This window comes from Triplophysa dalaica, chromosome 18 (assembly GCF_015846415.1).
Source record: "Triplophysa dalaica isolate WHDGS20190420 chromosome 18, ASM1584641v1, whole genome shotgun sequence".
NCBI lineage: Eukaryota > Metazoa > Chordata > Actinopteri > Cypriniformes > Nemacheilidae > Triplophysa > Triplophysa dalaica.
In genome coordinates, this window is record NC_079559.1 from 18,752,676 (window position 1) to 18,776,418 (window position 23,743).

The window sequence follows — 23,743 nt, forward strand, 5'->3', positions numbered from 1 at the left end:
GTTTGGAACTGTGTGTTTAATCTTAACCAATAGGATGTTAAAAAGCAAATATATACTTTTTGTCAGAGTAGTTAATTTTCCACGCCTTCCTCTAGCTCCATTGGTAAAGCATTGCATTGCATTAACAGTCCAAAAGTCAAACACATACTGATAAAAATGTTTAATTTGAATACACTGTAAGTTTCTTTAGAGACAAGAGTCTACCCAATATGGACAATTCAGTCAAGTCTGAACTTTACAGATTTGTTGCACACAATCAGTAGCTCACAAACAACACTGTCCAATAGGTTTTTATTCAACATTTATTTATGGTTTAAGGGATAGTGTACCCCAAATTTATAATTTATACAGCTTTCCTGTAGCTCAGTGGTAAGAGCATTGCGTTGACAAGGTTGTGGGTTCGATCCCAGGGGATTGCAAATACCTATGTGAAATGTATAGGATAAAGCAATGTAAGTCACTTTGGATAAAAGCGTCTGCCAAATGTAAAATGTAATAATACTTTGAAGAATACAATGGAAGTCATTAGAACATTCATTGATTTTCAAAATATTCGAAAAATACATTATTCCTAATATTTTTGCATGGAAGAACAAGTCATATGAGTTTGGAATGGCATAAGGGTAAATATTGACCAAATTCACATTTTTAGGTAAACTCCAAATGGATGCATATAGTTATAATGGTTACTGTATCTCTGTCGTGTTTGCCTTTAAATCAAGCTTTTTGCTTCACTTGTTCATTTTATGTATAGTCTGTGTTACCAAGTACAACTTAATATAGTCAATTAATATGGGGGCATGAGAACAACATGTATAGTAATTAAACCTGAATTAGACAAAAACTTTTTTTTAAATAGTTGCCGTGGTATAAAGCGACAAACATCACACTGCTGCACGAAATGATCATTTAAAACATGCTTCATTCCAAAATACCCTCAAGCAATGTTCCTTGTATACGTTCTCATTTAGCAACATTATGTTTTCTCGGTTCTTGTCTTTCATCACTCTTTCATTACTATGTAATACATCATTTTGATCTCATCAGTCACTACTCAGGTAAAGGTCTCCAGGACATCGGGATTTAACCCTTGCGGTGGAGGTGGTTGTGGGAAACCAGCAGTGCGTCCTCTAGTGGACACTGGAGCCATGGTGTTTGTGGTTTTCGGAATACTTGGGGTCAACCGCACTCAACACTCGGACAACCATGTTATTGGAGATCTGGTGAGACAGAATTAAACTTTAGTAACTGGGTGCAGAATTAATACACTATACAGGTGTTTACTGGTAACTAACCACAATGAATCCATCCTAATTTGTATACTATGAGAATGATTGCATTCTAAAACATACACACTTATATGCCAAAGACAACTGAATAGTATAGGTTACTATTTGCAGTGGATTTCTGAAGTCTGTTCATATTTTTGGGGTGTTCACTGCTCCTTGGAGGAAGAATATGGAGAGTTGCGGTTCTCTTATACAATTTATGTGAAAAAGATATCCATATTTTCTTACTGAACATTTGGTCAAGGACAAACAGTGCAGAATCAACATATATTTCTTGGTTTTGTGTCGTGACTTTTCTTTATTTTCCAGTTTTCTAAATCATTGAACTTTCAATTTATTTCCAGGTTTAAGCAAAAAAAATCCCAGACTTTTGGACCTCACTGTATATTGATAGATTTTCTTTGAAGCTGAAGATGATTTATGAATTATTAATTTTCTGATTATAGACTTTGCTTTTCCTCAAAGGGCAACGTGATCTATGATCCAGACTTTGATCTCTTTAATGAGATCGGGCACTTGTGCCAGCTGTGCAAAGCCATCAGTGCCAATACCAAGCTGGTGAAACCTGGTGGAGCTCAGTGTTTACCATCAGGTGAGAGAGAATCGTCCACCAGAATCATGTTAATCCAATCGTGGTGGTCTTGCTTTTACGAAGCTTTTGTCTCCCGCAGGCAACAGCCTCACGTCCATTCTGCCCCTACTCCACCCTGACTGTCACTCTCTTCCTGAACCCAACCTCTTGCCGGGTCAGTTATCTCATGGTGCAGTGGGTATGCAGGGCGGTAGAGTACACTGGATATCTATGGCATTTGAATCAGTGAGTCCACTCACTCATACGATGAATTGGAGAGATAGAATGCAAATGTAGGCCTACTTACTGTATGTAGTTTCAGATCTATTTAACATTCTTTAATTTATCTGTGAAACACAAAATGAGAATGGTATCACTGACTCCCCAAGCTTTACCAGCTAGTAAAAATAGAAAAGTGAAAAATTCGAACAAAATGTGTTTGACTTAGAGTTGTCAAATCGATTAATCATGATTACAAAATTTCAAACAAGTTTTACATTAAAGTATTTATATAATATACTGTTTGTGTGTGTGTGTGTGTATATTTAAATGTATAGTATATTAATACACAAACACATTTAATACATTTAGGAAATATGTGTCATATATACAGTATTTACTGTGTATTAATACTTCATATAAATGATATATACTGTATATACTGTGTATATGCTATGTGCGTGTGTGTGTATTTATATATGAAGAGTTTGGTAACAAAATTAGATTTTTTCAAATATCATGTTTTCTATTACGTTATCATGTTTTTATTGTCCTTATTGTGTTAGTTAGCTGTATTTTTTGTTATTTTGGCTTAAATCAAAACAAACCAACTGCAGTTTCATTGCTATTAAAGGAGTAGTTCACTTCCAAAGTACATTTTCATGAAAATTGACTCACCCCCATGTCATCCAAGTTGTTAATGTATTTGTTTCTTTAGTCGAAAAGAAATGAAGGTTTTTGGTGAAAACATTTCCAGATTTTTCTCCATATAGTGACAGTTTCAGTTCAGCTTTAAAGGGCTTTAAACGATACCAGACGATGAATAAAGGTATTATCTAGCGAAACGATCAGTCATTTAAAAAAAGTATATGGTTTATAAACAGAAATGTTCGCCATGCTCTGTTCTGCGATGCGCGTTCATGACTTCACAAATACGTAATTACGTTGAAATGGTCACGCTTGACATAGGCGGAAGTACAGAGTCAGTGTTTATAAGTTGAACGTGGAAGTTTTCAATGTAATTACGTACTACGTGAAGTTATGAACGCGCATCGCAGAACAGAGCAAAGCGAGCAATTGTGTTTAAAAAGCATATATATTGTTATTTTTTTCAGAAATTACCGATTGTTTTGCTAGATAAGACCTTTATTCATTGTCTGGTATCGTTTAAACCCCTTTGAAGCTGCAGTGAAACTGTAATTTTGACCTTCAACCATATGGAGTTTATTGAAGTCCACTATATGGAGCAAAATCCTGGACTATTTTCATCAAAAATCGTAATTTCTTTTCGACTAATGAAAATAAACATCTTGGATGACATGGGGTGAGTAAACTATCATGAAAATTTAATTTGAAAGTGAACTACTTCTTTAATTTGAATGCACAGAAAAAAACATGATTTTTGAAAAATTATGTGTGTGTGTGTGTGTGTGTATATATATATATACATATTTTTTTTATATACTGTAGACACATATTTGTGTGCACGGTTTGCTAAAATACATACAAAAATATAAACACAATTTTTATTTTAGAATTGATTCATTGTGATTAATCAATTTGACACCTCTAGACTTGATAACCCTTGGCCACATTCTTTTTTAATTTTATGGAAAATACATCAAAAGATATCATCAGCAAAAGAGAACCTCTTATAAAAAAATGAGGTGAAACATTGTAATCTGATGAGACCAATATGAGGGTGACGTAATAATGTGAAAATTGTATTTCTGGGTGAACTTTCCCTTTAAAGACTACAAATGGCAAGAAATTATAATGTGGTTAAGTACTCTTCGTTCTTTGTTTTCATTGTTTCCGCACTTCAGACCACCTTCAAAGGAAAGTCTTCGTTTCAGACTCACTCTGATTTCCTCCAATGGGAGAGCTTCCTGCAGAAACAGCTTGCATCAATCCCAGCTTCATCTGCCTTGAGGCGAGGGTTCCAGACCTGCCAGCACTGGAAACAGATCTTCATGGAAATCATAGGCAAGAGGCAGAGAGTGAAAAGAGCTTTGATTAACATGACCAATTTGAGAGAAATTAGTCTAGGGCGCAGACATCATTAACATGAGTATCTATTGACCTGAGACTCAAGAAATGACTAGGAGAGCGAGACCACATTCATGTGCTCTATTTATAATGCATTGAACAACATTTAATCTCCCCCTGATGGCCTCTAGGTGTGGAGAGCGCCCTCTACAGTCTGCTGCTGTCTCTTGCCATTTGCATAGCAGCAGTAGCTGTGTTTACTGCTCATCCTCTTCTGTTGCTGCCCATCTTGCTGAGCATTCTGGGTAATTAATGTCTTTTTTGCATTGTGTTTCAATAGCTTTCCTGAAATATTGTATGCTGCAAATTTTACACAATTTTTTGTTCATACTTTATTCTTAATTTAGTCTCTTTACTTTACATAGTTTAAATTAAATATGCATCCTTTTACTTAAAATAATCAGGTTTTATGTATTTTTATTTTTTGGCATAGGCCTTAATACTATTTTGTCAGTGTTGCAATAAACACTCGGTTTTAGTTGTATCAACTAATTTAGTTGTATTTTTATTTCATAGACACAACTAATTATCATAAGATATTTGTATATTTTTGTACATTAAACCACTACATTAATAACATTTAATGGCATTATCCAGGAAATATTCTAGGCCACAATCAAAAGGAATAAAGACTAAATGTAAAAATAAATAAAACATTTGTAGGATGCTTTGTTACAGTATAAATAAGCACACTTTTGCATTTCATTTTCACAATACAATAATAATACATAAAAAAACAACCTCCAATAATCGTTTTTTTCCAGTGTATTTTTTCTAACTTAATCAATATAGTTTTATCTAACATATTTGTATGCGTTTCTTGTTCAAACACAATTGAATTGTGTAATACTGACATAAATAGGTGACTCTTTGACTTAACTTATTCCATTTGTGTTAGGACAACATGAATCATTTTCATTGACTAATTGAAACTTCACAGTGGACTGAGTTCCCAGCATGCATTATGCTTATGACTGGATTTAGATAGTTAATTTTAAAATGAAATGTTATTTTAATGTGAGGGTTTTTTTGAAGAAATATTTGCGGGCCGCACCGCATGCACATCGTGATTGCTTCGCGAAAAAGAAGCTAAATGTGAATCGGGCCTAAAGGTTTTACTTAGGTTGGGGACGAGCACATTGAGTGAGTCAATACTCTGCAACGGCCATGCAGTAAACTATATGGTGCTTCCTGCTAGGACCATACATTATATCTTGCTTACATCACTGTAGCATTCAAATTTAAGTAGCTTAACATAAATTAATTACATTCAGCTGAAATTAAATAAAATACGTTGATGAACTTAAACTGGGTGAATTCTGCGGACAAGTACATCTTAAATTCTAAATCAATCAATTCAATTATGTGGATATTGGTGTCATAATGAAATTAAGTTATTCAGACAACAAAATGTTTTGATTGTACAGAAGTCACATCTGGATGTATTGCAGAAAAATCTCAATGGTTAATTATATAGTCCTTATTTATCTAAAATATAAACTCATTTCTTTTTGCCCTTTTGTTTTGTTTTGCTGTGGAATTGAACCTAAACATTTTTCTTCTAGATTCACTCTTTAATTTTATACAACTGAAGGGCTTGTGATCTAAGCAGATCCCTTTGGATTTGTGATGCAGTCTCTGTGTTTGAATAGTGACATCAGCCTGTTTCTGTCCTTCTGTTCGATTTAATTGACTCAAGTAATACGTACAGGTTGTGAAAACCAACGCCTTTGAAATGTGCAGCTCTATACCCAATCTCATTTATATGGTAATACAATATGCCAAACATGGCCGTAATTTAACTTGCTTTCAGCAGGGAAATATCATCACTACAAGTGATTACTCAGACTGAACGAATACACAAATTATTCCAAATGAAAGGAGACTCTGAAAATCAGAACACTCCTAAGGACTGAACAAAACAAGGAAATATTCAAAAAATGGTGCAATGATCAGTGAATTGAACACGGCCTATTTCTGACTCAACGACAAGACATTTTTCCCATAATGCATTCATTGACATTTTAAAAGACAACATTCCTTTTGAATTATGGCATTCGCGTCGCAAATGATTGAGCTATAAAAACCACTTCTTGAGCCATGAAAATTGTAATTGTTTGGCCGTAGAGACAAAACTGTCAGTTAGTGCAACAGTCCCAAATGATGTATCCAAGGACTTTATAAAATGTGTATGTTGTTGGCAGGTATGGTGTGCCTGGTGGTGGCTGTGATGTATTGGCTTGGCTGGGAGATGGGTGCAGTCGAAGCTATCTCTCTCTCCATATTGGTGGGCTCTTCAGTGGACTATTGCTTACATCTGGCGGAAGGATATCTACTGGCTGGAGACATCGTGACCTCAGGACTGATGGATCATAGTTTGGTATGATTACCATTTATACGTTTCATTGCGTTGCTGAGTGGTGGTATACGGTGGTTGCATAGTGGTTAAAGCTCTGAGCACGTAACATGAGAGATTCCAGGCTCGATCCCAGGTAGGGGCAGTACTTGAACTGTTAAGCCACTGGGATGTCCTATCACCATTGCGCAATTCGTGAACCTCAGGGCGCTGCAGGGAAGTCATTTCTTTCAGTGCACTTTAAGCCGACCTGAATAAAATAGGATCTTCAAAATAAGATCTCACAAGTTCGTGTAGCAATTTTATTTTCATCATAACTCTGATAAAAAAGGTTGTTGAACAATTAAAGGAACAGTCCACCCATAAATCTTAATTCTGTCATCATTTACTCACCCAGAAGTGTTTTTAAAGCTATATACATTTTCTTGTTGTGCTGAACACAAAAAAAGATATTTGGAAGAATGTTTGGACAGTTCTGGGACACTTTTGACTAGGAGGAAGAAAACCATGGTGGACAATGGTGCCCCAGATTTGATGGTTTTCCACATTCTTCATTTATATTGCTTTGGAATACCTTCAGTGTGAGTAAATGATGACTGTACTTTTGTTCATGTAGTGTAATTTTTATGTTCTTTAATGATACATACATACTGCTTTATATATTCCCATAGTGTTAACGTGTTGTGCAAATGTGCATGTTCGCTTCTCTTAAAATTAAATCAAAATTCCTTTGCTCAGGCTTTTTATGTTACTGCTGTGTAGAACTGCTGCTTTGACTGGATGGCTTTGAAAAGATGCCTTGCTAAAAGGTAGATGAATGCAAATTGAATTGCTGACAGATCAGCCCTCACCAATAGGTTAAACATAATTTCAGACTTCTTTAATTTAAAAGAGACGAGACAAGACAAGAAATTGAAATCGCAACCATTGAACAATTTAAGATGCTGTGACAATAGTCTCCATGCATGTATGTACTTTACAACGTTGATAGGTATGCAGATAAGATGTACAAATATAGTGTATGTAGAGACGGTTTCAAAGCAACAACATAAACAAACGTTACAGGCCCATTCGTGGACTGCCCTTAACTTCCGGTTCACATCTGCAATAAAATTGAGTACCTGAAGATTATTTCTGATATCAAGAAAAAGAAACCGAAAGAACCATTACTTGGCTAAACTTGCCACTCCAATATTTTGAATTTAGACTGCGATACCAAGCTAGATGTCAATGTCTCATACGGTTTCTTAAAACGCGACTACAGGACCCATTCAACAAGTTTATTGAATGCAATTATTAAACAATAAAATAATAGAAATTAATATTAACATAAATTAAATTGAAATAGTTCTATTATGAGACCCTAGACAGATGGATAAACAAACACAGACTTAGTTAGCAGTAGTGTACTTCAAAATTTTGACCCCATTGAATTTCCATAGTTGGAATTAGAATTACTATTGAAAGTAAATGGGGGCAAATTTTGAAATTAACTACTCCTTTAACTGCAGTCCAGGTGCATACGTTCAATAAAACAGTCTATACATTATTTATATATAAATTTTGATTATTTTGATTATATAAACGTGTATTTTATTTTGGCAGTTGGCCAACAAGTCAAGCAGAAAAGTCCCATAGCTTCACATCCCTTTTTAAATTGAACACGTTTTCATAACTTCACACATTATCTTTCATTTACAGGACTCATCCATCAAACGACAGCTACGGACCCTGGAAGCAGCCAATCACGTGGGAGTTGCAATAGTGTCTAGTGCCGTTACCACGGTGATTTCGACCATTCCACTCTTTTTCTGTGTCATTGTGCCTTTTGCAAAGTTTGGTCAGATTGTGGCCATCAACACAGCTATTTCCATCGCGTACACACTATCGGTCACTACCGCTCTGCTGGCGACAATGGGACCGCCTGACTTCACTCGACCCCCTGGAGCCGTGCTCAAAGCCGCTGGGGTCGTCCTCGTACTGGCTGTCAGTGGAGGTCTCTTATGGTGGACTGGATCACAATTTGCACCTGGCGGACTGATGTAAAGGTGGTGTCAAGAAATCACACAACACATTCCTGATGATGTGATTTCAAATCCAAGAAAATTATTTTTAGGTTTTACAAATGTAAAACAAACAAACCAATTTGTTTGTTTTTATGTGTGATGTGACTACTATGAACATAGGCCTGTAAGAAGTTTTACTGGAGCTTGAGAACAATATGGTATTATGTGGCACAGTTTCAGAAGGTAGCAAGTATTAGGAGTTGATGAATAATGTTGGAGACATCCGAAAAACCCTCTCTGAATTTATTTTCAGCTACTGTATGAGAACCTTGTAAGAGAACTCTGTCCGGGGAGTACATTTAGTGTTAATGTATGACTAAAAAAAAGGATTATTTCTCACTGCTTTGTTATTCATTCATCACTTAAACTGAAGTGACTCAGAGGTCACATGAGGATATGTTTTACTGTGGTTCTTACGAGAAGTGTGATGAGGCCCATGGGTCTATAAAGAAGGAAAGAATATGAATTCTGTGAATTCTTGCATGGGGAAAACAAAAGCGACTTTAGCACCTTCTGTCCTTGTGAAGCGTTGTGACAGGGTTGGAATTTCAGGTTTAGTTAAACCCAAGACAGTGGCCTCGTGTAACAATATAATCCTTCTTTGAACAAATTATGTTTGAACGACTGAATATTTCAATTCAATTCTTATTATTTTTTTTACATTTGTTCCCATAAACATGTTGTGCAAGTCTGTCTGTACCATGGGAAATTGCTCGGACAATATCTTTCTTCATTAAAATTTCCAAGCAAACACATAGCTGCAGTAATATAATAGACATCACTATCTATAAAAGTTTACAGAGAAAATGTATTCCAGAACGTAGCCATAAGTCAAGGTTCATATTTTCTTAATTTTCTTTACATCTATGTTAGCCAAGCGCAAGAAAAACGTCTTAAAACAGCACACTGTTTTTACTACCCTTTTTATAATATATTTGATGTCTAAGAGTAATTGAAGACAATATATGTTGCCAAATTCATATGGACATTATATAAGTACATACAATCTCATTATGGTCTCATAACAGTTCTGACAATTGGGGATGTGTCAACATTTGTTAATATGTAACAAATAAGACTAAGTATGATATTGTTATGTAGTAGTCTGACTGTTTATATAAACCAAGCCTGGTTACAGTTTACAGTAACAATTTTACAACTGTATGCTGAGACACTTGTGTATATTTCAAAGTAAACCATGGAAAAAGCTTTCTTTGTTTTCCTGTGAAACGTTTAGGGGCATTGTCTGGACTTTTGTATGATGAAAGTGTAATGTCGTGGTAAATTTCATGCTGCCTTTTAAAATTCTTGTGAAAGAAACATCGAGTTCTACAGAGTATTGTTGTGCTTGAAATATGGTTTGTTAAAAGCTCTCGGTGAAACCTTTGTTTGTTTGTGTATCTGTGTGCTGAACAAATCCACTTAAAGTTCACCCAAAATGAAAATTCGGTCATCATTTACTCACCCCCATGTCACTTTAGACTTGTATAAGTTTCTTCAGCAGAACACAAAAGAAGATATTTTGAAAAATGTTGTTAACTGGCCCCCATTCACTTGCCTCTGTTGTGTTCCTACTGTAGAAGCGAATGAGGGCCGCCGCTGTTTGGTAACAAACTTAATATCTTCTTTTGTGTTCTGCGGAAGAAAAAAACTCACACAGATTTGAAATGACATGGGGCGAGTAAAGGATGACAGAATTTTTATCTTTAATCCAATCTCTTTTGATTGTTGCCGTTTATCTTTCAAAATTCACAGAAAGAAAAGCAGCAATGTACAGACCTGACCTTCAATTGCCTTGGTCCTTTAACCAGCAGTCTGGAAATTATACACCACTTCAGCATCAATCCACTTGTAACCACAGACACTCAATGTCCTTATAATAGCTCGATACTGTTCTCTTTATAACCTCTTGCAGAGAGTGTTCACCGTCACTAAAAAGGGTTTCGACTATAAATGCTCACCTTAGGTGGTTCTTCTGGCCATTCAAATTCAGATACTTTATATACAGTATTCATTATTGATCGTACAGCATTAATGGAATAACAGACGTTTAAAAATATGTCAGAGAAAAGTATAAAGGGGTTGCATTACATTTGAAAACAATGAGACAATAAAAAACATTAAAATAATGTTACAAGGCAAACCTATCTCGTTCTAAATAACTTGAAATTGTTTTAAAATATGCTTCATTTTTATGCAAACCATTATTTTTTACATTTCAATAAAATATCACTATATGACTTATAGACAGTTTTAATCTGACAAAATGGCACGTCTGAGGTATTTATAAAATGTTAAAAGGCATCGATCAAATAAAAAAAACCACTAGACTTAGTGACGTGCACGATCGTATTAGTCACCGACTTCAAATTTGACTTTATTTAGCTTCTCCCATCAATTCTGATTAATTTTTAATGCTGGAAACGGTAGATAGGCATTAATAATGCACTGTGGTGACCATTCATAATTGATGATCTGTTATATAGCAAATGTGATGCTGATATGTGGTTTATTTGAAAATCCACACAGTCATCAAGATGCACAGAGATACCTAACTCCATCCTCCTTCGGACACCGTATATGCATTTTCAGCTCAGACCTTAAAACCATTCGAAAAAGAATGCAACTCCAATTGTGAGCACTGCGGGATCTCCACATCTTCACATACAAATGAATCTTTAAAAGCATTAGAATGACATGACTTAGCGAAGTATGTCATGTTCATTGTCCGACATATTTTCGTCTGGCATAAACTTACTTTTCTTACATTTGCTAACTAGTTGAACTTGTACGTTCAGGCTTTCATTCATCTAATGCATTTCCTGAGTCTAAAAGACAAAATGTGACATGAAACATTTCAAAATGAAAATAACATTTTATGAAATAGATGCACTTGTTAACACTATGTGCAATACATAGGTGAAAATTAGCTATACAATATAAATAAATTGCATCTTTTGTCTGCAATTACACATAGCCTTAATTCTCATCGAGTTATCTATGGTTTAGTGTACTTTGAATACATTAATACATATTTACATACATACATATGATAAAATGCATAAACATGTACCAAGTCTTGTGGGAATGGCGATCAAAGTGAATTGCTGAGGTATAACATTTCAGATTTGTGGTAAAACATTTGATGCTTGCCTTTCCCACTTTCTCCTTAAAACAAACACCCTATTTCGAACAAGAAATAACAGGGGGATTTCAAACATTAGAAACGCTAAAGAAAATGTGCTTTGATTAGCAAAATGTTCAAGTGCTCTGCTACTCTAAAGCCCTATGCTAGTATGCATATTCAGATACATTTGAAGAACTAGATTACAAGTTAGTTGATCATTTGCGCAAACGGCAGTACGTCCGTGTTCTCTTGCAGAAATGTATACAGAGCAACTTGTCTGGACAAGAGCACAGCACACGTGGCTTGAGGTGAAGTAAATCAGTGCTCAGGTCAAAGGCGTTGCTGATGAATCACATAAACCTTACTTCTAAAGACATCCTTTAAAAACCTAAATCCTAAACAATTGAAATCTAGTGTCTTTAAAACTATTCAGCGGGTAAGAACAAGTCGGAACCTGAGATTTAAAAGAGTTTTAGGTTAATCCATAAAGGCAAACAGGTGTGAAACGGTCTCATGAGTGAAAAAGGGTGCCTGAAATGAAAAGGACAAAGTCAACAGCCAGTTCTGCAAGAGACAGAGGTAGGAGAGCCGTGATGTCGACTCCAGACTTCGCTAAATTATCTAACACCTCGGATCAAATAATGGAACCCCTTGGAAGTTCACTAGCACGCAATATTCGACACTTTTCCGTTTTAAGATGTTACCGTTTTAAAAACAACTTGGGTAGGTAAACTTTAGCCAAACTTGAACCTGACCGTCTCAACTGACATCAGACATCAGTAGTAAAAGAGTTATTTCAAGAGACAGACCTCCTGCTTGTGTGGCGTAGGGCTCATTTGCATTAGCACCGTCCAACCGCTCCACCACATGCTGAGGTACAGTATCAATAGAAATGACTCTTTTACATCTGATCAGTTTTGCCTCAGCTAGAGCGACGTCCCATCTGAAGATGTCATTTAACATTCGCTGTGAACATTGCCTTCACCACACTGGCCAGAAAAGCTGTGACATTAACAAGTTATACGCAAAGAACGTGGATCTTTGTCAGGGTAGATGGCATATTTAATGGAATGAAATGCAAACGGACAAACTATTGTCCGTTCGAAGACTTTTACTGTTGTTTTAAAAATCATTAATGAGTTTTTAGGAAAACCAGTAATGACCTTGGTTCTGTGATCCAATATAACACATCACAACGATTGTATAGGTGGCATCAACCCTGACTACAGATCCCCAGATTTCATTTATGACTTGTTGAAAGGACCGAGAAGAATAACGTTTTAGTGTCGGACTGCAACCAATAATTAAAAAGAATCCAAAAAGGAAGTTCATACAACAAGTCATTGGACAGCAAATCTGCTATAATTGTGTAACAATAACTCCTTTCTTCTTTTTAGCTAAAGTAATTAACAGCAAGAAGACATGGGCCACGTTTTGTTTATTAGTCTTTTTTAGCATAATAATTTTGTCTGGAAAATATCCTAAAGTATGATAACCCGGGCAGGGGAACTTTCGGATTACTGGCCTGGAAATAACTGGTGCCATCACGTTCACAATTTCTGGTTCATGTCTACGTCCTGCTAACTATACTACATGCATCTCTTTGACAGTGACATGAGCTCAACAACAAACAGGTAACCAGACCAACAAGGCTCTTTATGAACAAACAATGCCTGATTATCATAAGCGGAGACGGACGTTCCCCCACACTGCAGCGGTGAGGAATGCCCTACTCCACTCAATACCACTCTTGGATAGTCAACTGGCTTGATGAAGGTCTGACTGTTAGGTTGTCCTGCAGGAGTTCCTCAGTGTATCTGCGTTTGTCGATCTCGGCTCATGAAAGAAAAAAAGGGGAGGGGTTCCATGGGGTGATCAACATCCGCCCACCCAACCCACCCTCACGTATCATAATTCCCTTTCTTGCCCGCGTTCCCTAAAGTATCCATCAAACTGAATACGTTCCCCCCTCCACGTTGCCCCAAACGTAACAATTAAAAAAGAAAAGGTAAAAACAAGGTCTACTGCGGAATGGCTTTACTCCTCACAGTCAGTAGGGGATGCCAGAGCCCCTGTGATCTACTGAGGTGCGGTTGGCGTTCTTGCGGCTGGTCCGTCGAGTCTGGGTGTTCTTGGTGGCCGGGGGGCTCCGAGCGATGGGCGAGATCCTCCCCCTGGGGCCTCTTCGCTTCCCCCTAGGCCCTGCACGGCCCCTCCCGGCCACTAGGGGTCACTTCTTACGGGAGTGAAGTGTGTCCTGAAACTTGGTGCTCGTGTAACGCACGTGGAAGCCCTTCTTGTTGATAGTGTCGTCCGAGCGGAATTTGATGACAATGGAGTCACCAGCTGAATAAATCTCCTCCGGAGGCTGGAAACGCAAAAGACGACAAGGTCAAACGTGAACAGGCACATCGGTGTAACGGAAGCTACTTTGAAACTGTACTTATTTATTTACATTGTTACTAAGTTAAGTTGCTAAAGGGATTTTTAAATTACGTCCTTATATTGAGGAAAAAATATGATTTGCATTATACACAGAAATTAAAAGTACACACTCACATGCGATGAAGACTTTATCAATGACCTCAAAATCTAACTTGTTATATTACACAAAGCATGTCAAATCACGAAATCATAAACGACCATCCGCATACTACACTATATTTCAGTAATGTCACTGTTATTGGACACCTTTACAGTCTAAATAATCGTGCCTGACTGAATAACGGTTGTCACGGTACCATAATCTTACGATACTATACCAGCCGAAGTATCGCGGTACCAAGAAGTATCACTGTGCTGTGTAGTGTTCATAATTGAAATCTACAAAATAAATAAAATTTCCTAAATAAACAGATTTAAATCAAACATTTAGTATTTACTAAAGTGAACTGTATTATGCTATACACTACAATGTTTTTTTATTATTAACTATAGAAATGGGATAAGTTGTAGCAAATACTGATGTATATTTTACTATGGTAATACTAAAAACATTACTTTCTAGGAATTTTACTAAAGTTAACTATAGTAAATACTAAAGTACACTAGAACATTTTTTACATTGGAACTAATACAAATGTGCGTGAAATTTAATTTATACATCGATGTTTGTAAAGGGATCAATTAAAATTTGAAACTAAATTGTCCATTTTTTGCTGAGTGGTGACTGATTTATTCAAGAACAAATCAATTGACTTCTTCTGACTCACTCATTATCGATTCGTTCAAAACACAGATTCATTTAGGAGAGAAACACATAAAAAAGCGCGATGTAAGTGTTCACAAGAACGTTAATGCGGATGTAACATTCCCTTCGGTACTACGATGCTACCGTTTGAAAAATAGAGCGGTATCGCAGGAATTTTGAAGCTTTAGCATCGTGATGCTACGGTAGCACCGATACACTGTGAAACACTACTGTGAATAGCACATTTACACAATGGCATGAGTATGTAAACCATCCTAATTAAACGATTCACTAAAATGAATCGATACAGAGATTGACGCTCTAGATAACTCGGTTACAAACCTGTGTGAGTAATACAAAACAGATATGGAGAATTTGATCACGCCACACCACTACAGTAGTTGTTAAGCCACGGCCATACTTGACTTTTGTTACATTGACCTCCAGTCATACGAATGCTAATGCATCAGACCGGAAACCCAAGCCCATCGAAGATATTTCGCATTTGCTGCATAACAAAGTTAAGTTTGACTCTGACCTGCATATTCGCTTTACAAGTGTTACCAATAGAAGATCAAAACGTCACAGCATGACTTCTCAGGACAGAAATGTCCATTTTTGCAGCACCGTACGAACGAATTTTGCGTTCTCAAAGTCAAGTCTGACCGTGGCATTAGAAAAGCTGCACTTTTAAGCAGTTTAGCTTCTGTCATGCTGCATAAAAAAATGTATGTACTGTAAGTTGGTTGCACTGCTATTTTCAGTAACTTACACTCCAAAACACTGAATGGAAGTGTTTCTACAACAATACCATCACTTAGCATTTATATTATTTAGTATGCAAGCATAGCATACTGTGTATTATTTTCATTTTAGCGCACTTCAATTGTTCTTGTTCCATCAGGCTTCTGACTTGTTCAAGAATATGTCAGCCCTTGTATTCACCTGTGTGAGCTATAATTTTAAATCAACAGAATTTAAGTAAAAATTTGCAATAATTATGAACGTTGTGCAACTCTCGGCTTTGGCTGTCTTTGGTGTTGGTTATTTTGGATTAGATTTAATTACACACATCAGAAGAATGTTGCCTCCAGGAACAATAAATTAAAGAGTTTGTAAAAGTCTCTAACAGCTGCGCCTGGCACAAAGGCTGTTTCAGAAAGTATAATTTATTACTTCTTTATTAATTTAGCTGATTATTTAGTCATCTTATTTCTGCAGACATTTAGATATGCATGCATCCCAGAATGCACTGCACCAAACACTGAAAACTGAAATGTCAATGTAAAGCTGCAATCCACTTTTTCGAATTTTCTCCCGTTAGTCAAACCAAAGCCTGTAATTGGTAGTCGTGTCACTGGGCGGCAATGTTTGCAATGCCTCCAGCTATTTCAGCTATAGCAAGACAACAGTCCTATCTTCTTGAATCGGGGAAAGCAGATATTTCTAAAAGCGCTGGCAAATAAAACGTATTATTTAGCAAATTTAGTAATTACACCTGACATCAACTGTACCATAAATTTGGTTCCAAAGTTTAAATTCCACTAAAAGTCACCTTTTCAACGCCGTTTCAGTTACTGGACAAGATGGCAAGTGCCTGACAAGACTCTTTATCGAGCCATTTTTGTATTTTTATTATGTTTTTTAAACTGTTTTGGGACAGATCCCATTGTGCATTAAACAGCACAAAAGAAGATTGTAATTTAATTTTGACAGAGTGTGTGACTCTTCTCCGACCAAAACTAAATGGGTTATTTTGGGCTGTGACAGCCTAATGGCACAGTACGTTAAAGCCAATGTTGCTCCAGGAAGACATTCCCTGTTGTTAGTGAATGGTGAAATGCTTTGGATTAAAAGCATTCTCTAAATGGACCGTAACCAAAACATGATTGAGACAAATGTATAGTGTCTGACATCTCTGTTTACATTAAACACATCTTTCAGTCAATAAACCGATTTCACCTGACAGCAGAACAAATACCAGACATCAACATCTGATCTGAGGTCTCGTCTGAAGTCAGCATAGGCTTCTTCTTATATAACAGAAGTAAATGAAATCATACTCTCTGGAGCTCATATGCAGCCCAAATGATCCTCTCACTTGAAACTAGATTTTTTCATTTGTCACATGCAAATTCACTAGCTTGTGGGTGACTGCCAAGGTATTACACTGTGGTTGCTAAGGTACGCTCTGGGTGTTTTTTTCCGAACACTTCTAGTTTTGGGTGGTTGCAAAATTTGAGTATATTTACAGGCTGGATTCAAAAAAGCCCATTCGCAAGATATTCCGCTCCCTAGATGGCTCAGATTCCACCTTCAGTATAAATCTATGAGTTTTTTGCCCATCATTCATCTCAAAATTGTGTGATTTGCATAAAAACAAATGCACATAACAATAATGTGATTTATTTTTGTGATTCAAGGTATCATATACAGTATGAGAGGAGCACACAATAATAATTATTGGTGAGAGTTAGGGGTTTGCTTGACAGGTGGGGGGGGCTGGGCGGTCCGCAATCACATATTCTAGTTTGGCAGATATATAATCATAGTTCACTGCATGAATAATTTGTACATTTTTTGAGATTAAATTGACAGATTATCAGATTACTTAATAGTTAATATAAATAAGTATTTATTAAGTATTTCATAGTAAGTATTTCATTTTAAATTATATTAAGTGTCAGATGGATAATTTTTGGAGGGGCGCAAGAAAAATCTGGGGGGCAAAGGAAGACCCTCCTAGACCTGCCCCTGGTTGACACTTTAACACAAGTCAGCTCATAAAAATGTAATAATTCAATAAAGTTTGGTCATTCAAGTCACTTAATAAACTGCTAGTTTCGTAGAGCTAGTTGCCTGGAAATGTTTCTTTTTACAATTGAAATATTGAATAATTGAACATTTTCTTCTGAACATTTCAATGGTGTGTGCTAAAACAATGAATCCATACAAACAAGATCATGCAAGTAAAGTGGAAATCAGCTGTTGTTGCTAATGTATCCACGGTTCATTAAACTAAATTGTTAATACCATAAATATGCACCTCACAATATAATGCCTGCAACATTCAAGTCTTTTGAAACCATGTGGAAACATTTTTTTAAAGAGGCTGGCGGCGAATGAGTTAAATCTCATGCATATTGCCCACTTTGGCATCATGATGCTGAACACCATTAGTTCTCATGTGGCTTAATTTCACATATTTTAATATGAGGAAGAGCAAATGAGATAAAAAATATATAGAATTTTAAGTTTATTCAAAGCCCTTCCACCAAAAAGTAACTTGTTTAGAAAGTAACCTGTTCGTGTTTTGAACAATATGGGCGAGTAATAGTGTAATATAGCAAATAGCAAAATCTATAAAACAGTGAATGTGTAAAGCCTCACCCCTGATCCACAGTAGCGTCCCAGTCTGGGAGACTTGACATCGGCCCCGTCAAACAGCTCCATGTAATCATAGCCACAATCAGCCTCTTCTTCAATTTCAAAGGTCTGGAAGATGAGCTCCACTCCATAGCCCTTCTCTGCTGAGATCACCCACTGGCAGTCGGACGCTCCGGGGTAGTTATTATCGCCAAACTGGGCGTGGGAGTAAAGGTCTTTAGTTTTTACCTCCGCTTTCAAACGGCCTCCACACTCTGGAAAAGAGAGGAAATGACATGTTGGGAGGTAATTCACTTCTCAAAATACCACTGCACATTAATGATATGGTCCTACACAGCTGCTGCTGGGGTGTTTGTTGCTACACGCTGTCCTTTATAATAGTACATGTAATATAATATGTAATTTACAGTATATTGTATTTAGTTACATGGAATGGTACAACCGTTGATAAATATCTGCTTTCCAGAAGTGTTGTTCAAGAAAGACATATTGTGTTCTCTTATGTGATGACATTCATACATTTTTAAGTGCAAAACTTTTTGGGGCATATGTTCACAGTCATCATTTGAGTTATATATAATATGTTTTATATATTGTATAATCTCTAGAAATGTTCAGAACAACAATCCTGACTCAATAATAAATAACATATGGTGTGTTTTTTTACCGACTTGCTTGTAAACAGTCAACAGTAAATTAACTATATTGGTTAGGAAAACAATTGTTTATAATAAAAATGAGTATAAGTATGTGTTGTGCATTTTATCATATTGCTGTTGATAGTGTTAATAAAAAGTATTCGATTTGATGATCATTAAACATTAAAGTACCACACGTAAGTACGAATGTGTTATGTAAGGGATGTACAGGCAGCCGGTTGTCATCGCAGAAATAAGTAATTCATGACTTTGACTATTGCTAATGTACTTCCAATAGATATTTAAGTTTTACTAGTAAATACATTTAAGACTTGACTGCTCACCTGCAGTATGGGAGGCCTCGAATCCTTTCTTCTGCACTGAGTTATCAGAGAAGAACCGTATGAACATCTTGTTGCTGGTGGATAAGATCGGTGGAGGTTTCTTTGTGCCGCAGTAGCGGCCCAGACTGGACGCCTTCCCATCCCGACCGTCGTAAATCTCAATGTGGTCATAAGCGCATTCTGAATGAGGCTCCATGTCGATTTCATTGAATGCCTGAAAAACAAATCCAAGATTGAACCGCACACAAAATATCACGTAATTCAGAGGAACACCAATTATTATCACAACCTCCTGTAACGATAAATATACAGGTCAACATCAGACTTTGAAGAACTTAAATCGACACAAAGTTGAAAATTGAGTTTTTTAAATCACCGTTTTTATTAATGAAATGCGCAATGGTCCCTGTAAACTTTACTTACAACACAAATTGATTTGAAATAAAGGAAATTAAATGTTTTTTCTTTTTTGGTCTAACTTTCTAGATCTGCAATCAAATTTTAAAAAGCCTAGTCGAGCAAAGCAACACGTTTTCTCATAAGAGACCTGCAATTCAACATTTCACACGCAACACACAAATATCTCTCAGTGAGATGTTTAGTTAACACCTAGAGTTTGTTGTTGTCATTTTTCTAAACCAAAAATGGTCCAAGAAAAAAAAAAATACTATTGGCTAAAACTCTTCGATATAATAAACACATATTTCAGTATTGAATTAAATGCGTGTATATTTATACTTTGCTTTTCTCTGGAATGATCAGACACTACATCTCATCCCAGTGTAATTTAGGATTTTCATTTCCACAAATATGTACTGTATAACTTAATATTTGAAGAAAACATATTTTTGGGTCCTTAACGTCTAAAACTGCTTTGATGATGGAAGCATAATATGCCTTTAAATGTGGGCAGCTCGCTATAGGTTTACATTTTGTAAGAATGTAAGGACATGCCTAGATATGATTTTTGTATTACAGTGAATATGGACAGCTCGAGATGGTTGAGTGAATAGTACATACTATTTTAATCCGATGTCCTGGAGTAGTGGAGAGGGCCCAGGTGCAGGCCTTCTTACTGGGATATTTATCTGGCCAGTTGGGGCTGGTGATGGTCCCACTCACGCTGTTCACAACGTGATCACAGCCGGCTGCAAGAGACACCTCTGACAGTCAATAACACGTGACATCCAGAGCTCCCAAACAGCACTCTCATCATATGAGCAATGTACTCTAAACGCTGAAAATCACTCCGACACACAGTCCACCGCATTTCTAAACCCTTTCATGCACTCATTATCTCTCATTTCATCTTGCTCTTTTCTCTCTACCGCTGCCTCGATCTGTCTATTTCTGCCCACGACGAGAAGACGATCTCTAAAAATATCCAGACGCTAGTTAGTGTCAGCGAGCTGAAATCAATGGCGAAGCTTTCGGAGCTGTCTTGAGCTAAAAGGTTAAATAAAACAAGCGGACTGCTGATGCAGAGGCTACTCAGACAGCACCACAAAGCAGAGACCCTTCAGACATGAAGTAATTCTGCAGGATTTTGTGAAGAAAACAAAACCAAATTTCTCAAGGATTAAGTCACCTCCTGGATTTTCAACACGTTCCCATTCCAATATTTGGCTACTATGCCAAGCATGTGTGGTTTTGTCCTCATTTTAAAACCGCTCGTATCAGAACTGAAATCTGATGGGAATAGCCATTCTAGCCTTTCTTTGAGAGTTGGACTCTATAATATAACATAATATATAATGTCGATAGATGGTTTGAGCAGCAACCACATAAACAAACCTTATGTGGCCCAAACTTAACTTCCAGTAGAGCACTGCAAAGAATCTATAACTCTTAGGAAGTTTTAATGTAATTTAATTCAATTCATATACAATAAAATAATAATATAAATTTAATATCAAAAAGTGGTTGCATTATAACCAAACAGACCTGAAGCGAACTTTAGGCCAGGCACGTGCATCTGATTAAACCATCTATATGTGTGTACATATTTTTATGTTTTATATATTTGATATACTTAATATAGACTTAATATAGTCATATCTTTCTTTATTCTATGTGTTCAACATGTTTTTTTTTTGCTTGCTTTGATGCAATGCAGTTTGCAAAAGGCGCTTTAAAAATAAATCTGACGATGTATTTTGTCTGTGAACACACACTTAGGCAGTGTTCACACTTGACTTCTTTCTTGACTTTTTAGTAATAAAAACACTTGCAGCTTTGTAGTAACAAATAGTAGCCGGCAATGTTCAAAGATAGCATTTGTGCACAAAGGCAGCTTAGAGAGACAGGCTTCATGGGCAGCGTAACAGAAGTCTATTTGAATTATAAACAGAAAGTGTCTTAGTAATTACCAATCACATATTTAAAAACTGCAATACTCATTTCTCGCTGGAAATGCAATCAGAAGTTATTGAAAGTAAAAATTAACTTTATACAAAACTGTGCTCCAAAAGGCGTTTCGGCTGCCATTTTATTTTTCAAGCTTGATTCCTCTCAACAAATCACGTTATGGAAACGACAGGTCCCTGTCATTGGTTAGCTGTGAAAGAGGTCCATGACGTAGGGCGTATTTGTTTAGAAAAGTTGCCTCAAAAGACGCTCTGAACTGCAGTAAAAGTTAAAAAACGTATTCTACCAGTGTCTAGAAAGAGGTCAAATGTGGACACAGCCTTAGTCACCCACATGTTACCCAAAACCATATGGTGATTTTTGTGGAATACGAAAGCTGTTTTGAAAACATTCAGTTCTTTTCCATTTAATTACATAATAGTATGACATAGTAAATGTCATGTAAAAATGTAAATTCACATTTAGGTATTAAGCAGATTCTTTTATTCAAAGCAACTTTAAAGCGCTATAGGGAAGTAATAAAACGAGAAGTGCTATACCAAGTTCATAGTATGTTCCTAGTGATCAGTACTCTGCATCTTTAAAGCATCATAATAAGTAGTCTATATATCTCATGTGTAAGTGTTCTGAAGCTTTGTGTAAGTAATATTTCAGCCATTCTCTGTGATAACAACTGCCAGGTTGAGAATCCCTTCTTCCATAGCTCGTAAATCTCATTTGTTCTTTTGTTCGATTCGAATATGCTTTTGAGCGAATGAGAAATTAAATTTCAGTCATCTCACACAAACCTATTATGTGACTCCAGCAGTTATGGATTTTGATATCCATGGTCACTTTCAGCTGCTATTTTTTGTTTGAACATTTAGAAAGACAAGATGGTGAGTAAAGCCCGAAATTCATGTTTGGGGTGACAACTAGAGTTAAGAAAAGTGTATTTCTCACCTTCCTTGCAGTCATGTTTATTCTCATGCAGTACGAAGCCACTTCGGCACTGACAACTGTAGCTGCCAAAAGTATTGACACATTCGTGCTGACAACCGCCGTTCTCCTTTGAGCACTCGTCTTTATCTGAGAGGGAGCGGCAGATTTGGGTAAAAACACGTATCACCACATCATGCCGCTAAATCCAATTACAAATGCACACGCAGCCACTCACCTGAGAAGAACTGGGCCTTGAAGCCCTTCTTGGAGACAGTGTTGTCAGATTTAAACTCAATGCGCATGTTGTTGTATTGAGAGGTGATGGCCTCCGGTTTCTCGGCTCCGCAGAACTTCCCGTGCAGCCTGGCGTCAGCTGACAAGCCGCTCCTCACCTCCACAAAATCATACTTGCACACCTACACAGAGAAGAGTAAACTTGAGTCAGTATGTACAACTTGATGGTAAAGTTCAGTCGACATGAACCTACTCTTTATTGTTTTTAATGCACTTTCCTGGTCATAATAAGGAAACTGACATTTCTAGGACATCATTAACTACAACAAAAGGAAACATGTATAGTATTATTTTTTGTTCTGTTGAACACTAAGTATTTAGTATTTACCTTTGACTGCCGTTTACATTTTTCCTACTATGATATAGAGGCTAACATGAATATCGCGGGATGGGAAATAAAATCACGTGACTGGTACGGGACAGAAAAATGTCAGCAGGAGTGGGCGGGACCGGGAATCGTAACAACAATATGATACCCAGCTTTGTACTCTAATACACCATTTGTAGAAATAAACTATATTCATTCATATATATTTTTAATTGGAACTCAGTTCTAGTTGCACTATCTCTTAATGCTCTACTTTTTTCTCTTCTCGGCTTCGTTCTATCCGGACAGCAAGCCATTGTTTAAATTGAGCAACACATCCTAATAGCAGAGCTTTACACATCACATGCACATTTTTGTTGATGATCTTGCTACCATATCCTCTAATATCTTTATTTAGCGCCAAACATGCTTCATTTGATCCCAGACCTGCTGACATCAAGAGCAGGTACATTACGTTAAATAAACACAACACTGGAGTAGGATGGAATGGGAGTCATTCTTCCGGGATTGGGACAGGATTTTTCAGTTTTTCATGGGATTGGGAGAGGTTTGAAAATCCACTCCCGTGTCACCCTCTACTGTGGTAGTCAATGATGT

At 36.7% G+C, this 23,743-nt stretch overlaps 2 protein-coding genes and 1 long non-coding RNA gene across 5 annotated transcripts in view; 1 reads left to right on the top strand and 2 right to left on the bottom strand.

Moving 5' to 3' along the window:
• The window catches only part of disp3 (dispatched RND transporter family member 3), a 54,470-nt gene extending 41,664 nt beyond the window's left edge, over nt 1-12,806 (top strand). For both annotated transcript variants that reach the window (XM_056729589.1, XM_056729590.1), the window contains exons 15-21: nt 1,048-1,223; nt 1,755-1,881; nt 1,961-2,106; nt 3,906-4,065; nt 4,260-4,373; nt 6,333-6,508; nt 8,186-12,806. In XM_056729589.1, coding sequence (XP_056585567.1) covers nt 1,048-1,223; nt 1,755-1,881; nt 1,961-2,106; nt 3,906-4,065; nt 4,260-4,373; nt 6,333-6,508; nt 8,186-8,530 — 1,244 coding nt within the window. In that variant the 3' untranslated portion in view covers nt 8,531-12,806. The remainder of the gene's footprint in view (nt 1-1,047; nt 1,224-1,754; nt 1,882-1,960; nt 2,107-3,905; nt 4,066-4,259; nt 4,374-6,332; nt 6,509-8,185) is intronic.
• Nucleotides 285-2,999, bottom strand: LOC130406985 (uncharacterized). The gene is made up of 2 exons (XR_008904550.1): nt 2,758-2,999; nt 285-1,220 (listed from the first exon to the last, which is right to left on the bottom strand). It is a non-coding gene; the product is annotated as an uncharacterized LOC130406985 (long non-coding RNA).
• A 290-nt stretch (nt 12,807-13,096) lies between the features above and the next one.
• Nucleotides 13,097-23,743, bottom strand: part of bmp1a (bone morphogenetic protein 1a) — a 55,872-nt gene continuing 45,225 nt past the window's right edge. For both annotated transcript variants that reach the window (XM_056729591.1, XM_056729592.1), the window contains exons 15-20: nt 22,760-22,940; nt 22,546-22,671; nt 20,257-20,384; nt 19,237-19,450; nt 18,258-18,508; nt 13,097-14,045 (exon numbers count right to left, since the gene is read on the bottom strand). In XM_056729591.1, coding sequence (XP_056585569.1) covers nt 13,908-14,045; nt 18,258-18,508; nt 19,237-19,450; nt 20,257-20,384; nt 22,546-22,671; nt 22,760-22,940 — 1,038 coding nt within the window. In that variant the 3' untranslated portion in view covers nt 13,097-13,907. The remainder of the gene's footprint in view (nt 14,046-18,257; nt 18,509-19,236; nt 19,451-20,256; nt 20,385-22,545; nt 22,672-22,759; nt 22,941-23,743) is intronic.